Source organism: Oncorhynchus nerka, linkage group LG13, assembly GCF_034236695.1.
Source record: "Oncorhynchus nerka isolate Pitt River linkage group LG13, Oner_Uvic_2.0, whole genome shotgun sequence".
Classification (NCBI taxonomy): domain Eukaryota; kingdom Metazoa; phylum Chordata; class Actinopteri; order Salmoniformes; family Salmonidae; genus Oncorhynchus; species Oncorhynchus nerka.
Genome location: NC_088408.1, coordinates 93,695,071 through 93,702,235, shown reverse-complemented (window position 1 = coordinate 93,702,235; position 7,165 = coordinate 93,695,071). Strand labels below are relative to the sequence as shown.

The 7,165-nt window shown below is 47.4% G+C and overlaps 1 protein-coding gene across 3 annotated transcripts in view; it reads right to left on the bottom strand.

The window, feature by feature from the left end:
- Window positions 1-1,328: 1,328 nt before the first annotated feature.
- Window positions 1,329-7,165, bottom strand: part of slc39a14 (solute carrier family 39 member 14) — a 47,698-nt gene continuing 41,861 nt past the window's right edge. For all 3 annotated transcript variants that reach the window (XM_029678689.2, XM_029678690.2, XM_029678688.2), the window contains exons 8-10: window positions 6,127-6,349; window positions 4,265-4,449; window positions 1,329-4,064 (exon numbers count right to left, since the gene is read on the bottom strand). In XM_029678689.2, the coding sequence (XP_029534549.1) occupies window positions 3,912-4,064; window positions 4,265-4,449; window positions 6,127-6,349 (561 nt within the window). In that variant the 3' untranslated portion in view covers window positions 1,329-3,911. The remainder of the gene's footprint in view (window positions 4,065-4,264; window positions 4,450-6,126; window positions 6,350-7,165) is intronic.

Sequence of the window (7,165 nt, the reverse complement as noted above, 5' to 3'; positions counted from 1 at the left end):
GTTTATTTCATATAGATTACCTCAGAAAAGGGAAAGAGCAATTACTCACCTAATCTTTAGGACTTTAATCTATTCTATGCCAATAAAAACAAGATAAATTGTAGACCGACATTGAAGTCAATGCATAGCAACTATAGTACAGCTCTGAGCAAATATTCAATGAAGGGGAAATATCCTCCACCGCTTTATGCTGATTCATTTCAGAGGCGGTGTCTCCCTCTAGGGGTCACTTATAATATTACACACAATTGCATCTGCTAAATGGTACAATTCCTTCTCTCCAAATAAATTCTGTCGAGACTGAGGAAGCCCACTCGTCCTGCATCATCACGGTCTTACAGTTTTGTTGACCTCATGTCACAGCACATTTTTGTTACTACCACACCGGTCCCTGTGGTGGCAAAGCTATAACAACTGTAACTTATAACTTCTCTTCGTATCAACTGTCATATAACCCTATAGCACTGTCATGACCACATCACTAATATAATACGTACTTCATAACTCACTGATCTAATCAACCATTGACATTGTATAAGCTGAATATTCATTACAGGCTAAAACATGGCAAGCCTTACAGATTCAACCATGTGGTTTGGGCATTGCTACATGAATGACACCCTCACGTCACTGAAGGAGTGAGATGGTTTCTATAGGGTGTTGGATAAGGACAAAAACATCTTAAAAATGGAGTAGTAGTATTTTACAACTTTATGTTAAGATGGTTCCTCACCCTGAAAGTAGTCTATGGCGCAGGAGTGCACCCGGACACGGTGTTTTGCAACCTTCCGGTTACTAGTCCAACGCTCTAACCACTAGGCTACCCTGTCACCCCTAATGCGGCTGGCTTCCTCGTTAAATGGGCATTGTTGTCAAGAAGCAGTGCGGCTTGGTTGTGTTTCGGAGAACGCACAGCTCTTGACCGCCTCTCCCAACACAACCTGCACTGCTTCTTGACACAATGCCAATTTAACGAGGAAGCCAGCCGCATTAGGGGCGGCAGGGTAGCCTAGTGGTTAGAGCGTTGGACTAGTAACCGGAAGGTTGCAAGTTCAAACCCCCGAGATGACAAGGTACAAATCTGTCGTTCTGCCCCTGAACAGGCAGTTAACCCACTGTTCCTAGGCTGTCATTGAAAATAAGAATTTGTTCTTAACTGACTTGCCTAGTAAAATAAAGATAAAATAAAGAAATAAATACAAATTAATGTGTCAGGGTGCACTGTGCCTGGGTCGCTAGTGCGCAATGTGACAAGGACATCCCTGCCGGCCAAACCTTCACCCTAACAGCGCTGGGGCAATTGTGCACAGCACCAGGCCAGGCCTGTCGCGGCCGGCTGCGACAGAGCCTGGCCTCGAACCCAGAATCTCTAGTGGCACAGCGATGCGCCACTCGGGAGGCCCAATAATTTGTTCTTAACTGACTTGCCTAGTTAAATCATTAAACAGCCATTACCAACGTTGGCCACCGCTAGCTAAACATCTATGGAAGTGATTGGGGCTGTGAGCATGTTTTTTCTTTTTAAAGGCCAAATCACTTTATAGTTACAGCAAACAAAATATAGAATTGATTTTGGGCGATTTGGACATATTACTTTTTAATAGCTGCCCATCACTTCCATAGATTTTTAAAAAGTTTGAAGTTTGTTGTGGCTGTTTAAAGAAAACTAAACCATGGATTACAGTTTCTCCTGGCCCATTGACTATGTTCAGGGTGAGGAACCATCTCAACATTATCTTGTAAAATAGTGAACTCCTCCTTTAAGTGTGACTATGATTCTGGGTGTACGGTCTTTGTTTCCAAACATTCATTCATTACATACAAATAATACAACAATAGACGTTATCTCAAAATGACAACGGTATGGATAAGGAATGGAGGATTGCATTCATAGAGAATAGAGTCTTAGAAAAATCAGGTCAACAACATATGAAGGGCACAGATGGTTAGCTAGATAGGGGAACTGATTGGGAGAAATAGACCGTGGCTTCAGGTGCCAACGTCCTTCCATCAAACATAGGCTTTGTCCAAAATGGCACTCTATTCCCTACAGAAAACCTTATTTTAGGAAGTGTACTATAATAGGGAGCTATTTGCTGAGATCTTAGTAGAGAACAATGTCAACCGAGGAAACCAGGACAGAAAGCTACAAATCAGAGGAGGTTCTTGTTCTTCACACTTTGGAGGAAAAACAAGTCCCAGCGGAGTCCATCATAAACGGTCTGTCCACATGTTGTGGTTAAAATTCACACGTGTTGCATTTGTCTGGTTCCTCCTGAAGTAAAACATAACACAGACACATCAGTCCTATGTTGGGGAAAGGATTTGATCTTCTTCACGGCGGCTTGCTCAACTTTCCAGTTGATCTGTGCGTCATATATATATGGAACACTTTCTTTTTGGTATGTAATGAAAAAAGGGTTTGCACTCTGACAATGAAAAAAGGTCCAAGGATGTCTACAATACAACTGCTATTACCTGATTGTGCTGTGCAGGCCACCGTAGTTTGGCCCGTGGGCACTCAGAGGCATATGGGTAACATAAATACACTATTTCCAAGTCACTGGACCCTGGGGTGTAATCATTACGCTGATTCGGTTGCAAAAATGTTTTGCAACAGAAACCAAACAACCGTTTCTATTGGACAAATTCTGGTAGGTTCCTTACCATTTCGTTCCATTTGCTCTGTTTGCTACTGTTTGGTTCTCAAACGGTTTCCGTAATGAATACACCCCTGGTTGCTCAAAATGTCCAACTCGACGCTCATCATGCATGTCCAAACTAACCAATGACAGAATGATCTCCATGACAACAGCAAGAGTCTTTGTAGAGCCGAAATGGTCTCTCAGTAGTCTGGGGAACAAGGAAGTGTTTGATTAAATAACTTTATTTATACCTAGTTATAGTTTATATATGAACTGTGTTTGTATAAATGGTTTGTAGATATTGCATGTCTGTTGGTCATCAGCATAGGAGATAATATGGTGGTCCTACCCCCCTGCCTATGACCCGTTCCTGTCCCTGCAGGTGGCATAGAACAGAGGGGAAAGGGATCTCTAGGCTAGTCACCTAGCTGGCAAGAGGGGGCTGGTCAGAGAAGGCCCAAGAGAGATGAGTGAGGGTGGTACCCCTGTCAGTGTACTAGGGGGGTCAGAAAAGGCCCAAGAGAGATGAGGGAGGGTGGTACCCCTGTCAGTGTACTAGGGGGGTCAGAGAAGGCCCAAGAGAGATGAGGGATGGTGGTACCCCTGTCAGTGTACTAAGGGGGTCAGAAAAGGCCCAAGGGAGATGAGGGAGGGTGGTACCCCTGCCAGTATACTAGGGGGGTCAGATAAAGCCCAAGAGAGATAGATGGAGGGTGGTACCCCTGTCAGTGCACTAGGGGGGTCAGAGAAGGCCCAAGAGAGATGAGGGAGGGCGGTACCCCTGTCAGTGTACTAGGGGGTCAGAGGAAGGCCCAAGAGAGATGAGGGAGGCCTGTTCCCCTGCCAGTATACTAGGGGGGTCAGAGAAGGCCCAAGAGAGATGAGGGAGGGCTGTTCCCCTGCCAGTATACTAGGGGGGTCAGAGAAGGCCCAAGAGAGATGAGGGAGGGCGGTTCCCCTGCCAGTATACTAGGGAGGTCAGAGAAGGCCCAAGAGAGATGAGGGAGGCCTGTTCCCCTGCCAGTGTACTAGTAGCTACTGCATTTGGGAACTGCTTAAGTCTTATAGGGTGCGTTCCTGCCGTACTAGTACCGAAGCCCCGGGTCTCTAAAGTCCTGAGGGAGAATCGGGGCAAAATGGGGCCTGGGGAGGGAGCCTGGGGAGGGAGGGGCGGGCATTTCCATTCAGCTCCAAAAGGAATCATTACAGTTGAAAGCGGTTGGATCTGGTTAAAACCGACAGGGTGTAGTTGTGTGTATAATAATGCTAGTCTATAGTGATGGCTCCAGAGTAGGTGGTCAGTAGCAGCATGATGGCAAAGCCGGTTAGGAGGCCCGCGTTCTGGATGATGAAGGTCACAAGGAAGCTGCTTCCACCCGCCTCCTCCTCCTCACGACTCACCTCGTTCATCTCCGGGAACTACGGATAGAAGGGGGGAGGGGGGGCAGGTCAGTTACTTATTGCCCACACACAGAGTTATCCTTAGACATAACACTGGATGGGCAAACAGTATGTTGTGCTCCATATCTATTATCAGTGGACACACAAACAGACACCCCCTCACTCCACCGGACCATCACAGACCGTGTCCACCCCCCTACGCCCATCCCCTCTCTCACCATGTCTGCCAGGGCGATGTAGAGGAACATGCCCCCTGCCAGGGCAAAGATCCATTGAGGTGAGAAGCTGTTTCCTGCCAGGATGCCAAAACCCATGCCCAGGTAGCAGCAGCAGGCAGACAGGAAGTTAAAGAACAGAGCCTGCTGGATGCTCATCCCAGCATTCAACAAGATCACAAAGTCTCCTGGAGGGAAAGAAGGAGATGGTGAGAGAGAAGAGGACAATATCAGCACAGCCAGACATATATTGCTTGGATAGGTGGAAGAGTGCTGGATTCACATAAGCCTACTTATACAGTGCACTTGGGAAAGTATTCAGACCCCTTGACTTATTCCACATTTTGTTACGTTACAGGCTTATTCTAAAATGTATTAAATTGTTTTTTTTACCCTTCATCAATCTACACACAATACCCCATAATAACAAAGCAAAAATAGGTGTAGACATTTTTGCTAATGTATTAAAAACTGAAATATCACATTTACATAAGTATTCAGACCCTTTACTCAGTACTTTGTTGAAGTGCCTTTGGCAGTGATTACAGCCTCAAGTCTTCTTGGGTTTGACGCTACAAGCTTGGAACACCTGTATTTGGAGAGTTTCTCCCATTCTTCTCTACAGATCCTCTCAAGCTCTGTCAGGTTGGATGGGGAGCGTCGCTGCACAGCTATTTTCAGGTCTCTGCTGAGGCTTGTCCCGAAGCCACTCCTGTGTTGTCTTGGCTGTGTGATTAGGGTCGTTGTCCTGTTGGAAGACGAACCTTTGCCCCAGTCTGAGGTTCTGAGTGCTCTGGAGCAGGTTTTCATCAAGGACCTCTTTGTACATTGTTCCGTTCATCTTTCCCTTGATTCTGACTAGTCTCCCAGTCCCTGCAGCTGAAAAGCATCTCCACAGCATGCCGCCGCCACCACCACGCTTCACCGTAAGGATGGTGCCAGATTTTCTCCAGATATGACGCTTGGCATTCAGGCAAAAGAGTTAAACCTTGGTTTCATCAGACCAGAGAAACTTCTTTCTCACTGTCAGAGTCCTTTAGGTGCCTTTTGGCAAACTCCAAGTGGTCTGTCTTGTGCCTTTTACTGAGGAGTGGCTTTTGTCTGGCCACTCTACCATAAAGGCCTGATTGGTGGACTGCTGCAGAGATGGTTGTCCTTCTGGAAGGTTCTTCCATCTCCACAGAGGAACTCTGGAGCTCTGTCAGAGTGACCATTGGGGTCTTGGTCACCTCCCTGACCAAGGCCCTTCTCCCCCGAATGCTCAGTTTGGCATGGCGGCCAGAGGCTTGCTGGTTCCAAACTTCTTCCATTTAACAACGATGGAGGCCACTGTGTTCTTGGGAAACTTCAATGTTGCAGAATTTTTTTTTTGTACCCTTCCCCAGATCTGTGCCTTGGACACAATCCTGTGAGTGCTCTGACATGCACTGTCAACTGTGGGACCTTATATAGACAGGTGTGTGCATTTCCAAATCATGTCCAATCAATTTAATTTACCGCAGGTGGACTCCAATCAAGTTGTAGAAACATCTCACGGATGATCAAAGGAAACAGGATGGACCTAAGCTCAATTTCAACTCTCATAGCAAAGGGTCTAAAAACCAGTTTTCGCTTTGTCATTATGGGGTATTGTGATTTCATTATGGGGTACTGTGATGTCATTATGGGGTACTGTGCGTAGATTGATGAGTAAAAAATTCCATTTTAGAATAAGACCGTAACGTTACAAAATGTGGTAAAAGTCAAGGGGTCTGAATACTTTCCGAATGCACTGTAAGCCCAAACATTATAAATCATTACATTTACTTTCTAGAGGTCTTTTGTTTTTGGGGTGCTGGGCCCATTCATTAGACTGTAACACTCACCCAGTTCATGGGGAAACTCCTCACAGAGTATAGCCACGGAGGTGCTGATGCCCTGGAAGGTCGAGGCAGTGAAGGAGGCTCCGATGGCCAGGCCGTCGATGAAGTTATGGAGCCCGTCGCTCAACGTGATCATCCAGGCCAGAGTGCCGATGTCAGAGTATGCTGTACCCTTCAGCCAATAGCAGCCTCCTCTGCTGTTCCCTCCACCCAGGCTCTGAGAGTCCTGTTGGAGAGGAGGAGAGGTGTGAGGGAGAGTGTCTCTCTCACCGGTAGGTTCGGTGCGGGCGTGTGAGTGAGTATGTGTGACGGCGTGTGAGTGAGTATGTGTGACGGCGTGTGAGCGAGTATGTGTGACGGCGTGTGAGCGAGTATGTGTGACGGCGTGTGAGCGAGTATGTGTGACGGCGTGTGAGCGAGTATGTGTGACGGCGTGTGAGCGAGTATGTGTGACGGCGTGTGAGCGAGTATGTGTGACGGCGTGTGAGCGAGTATGTGTGACGGCGTGTGAGCGAGTATGTGTGACGGCGTGTGAGCGAGTATGTGTGACGGCGTGTGAGCGAGTATGTGTGACGGCGTGTGAGTGAGTATGTGTGACGGCGTGCGCTCGCGCTCTCACACCGGCGGGGTACGTGCTGGGTGAGTATGTGTGTTTTAGAGCTGTGACAATTACCGACGTTCCCCCGCTCTTACAGACAATCCCCTGCTCTTACCGACAATCCCCTGCTCTTACAGACAATCCCCCGCTCTTACAGACAATCCCCTGCTCTTACAGACAATCCCCTGCTCTTACAGACAATCCCCCGCTCTTACAGACAATCCCCCGCTCTTACAGACAATCCCCGCTCTTACAGACAATCCCCGCTCTTACAGACAATCCCCTGCTCTTACAGACAATCCCCTGCTCTTACAGACAATCCCCTGCTCTTACAGACAATCCCCTGCTCTTACAGACAATCCCCTGCTCTTACAGACAATCCCCTGCTCTTACAGACAATCCCTGCTCTTACAGACAATCCCCTGCTCTTACAGACAATCCCCT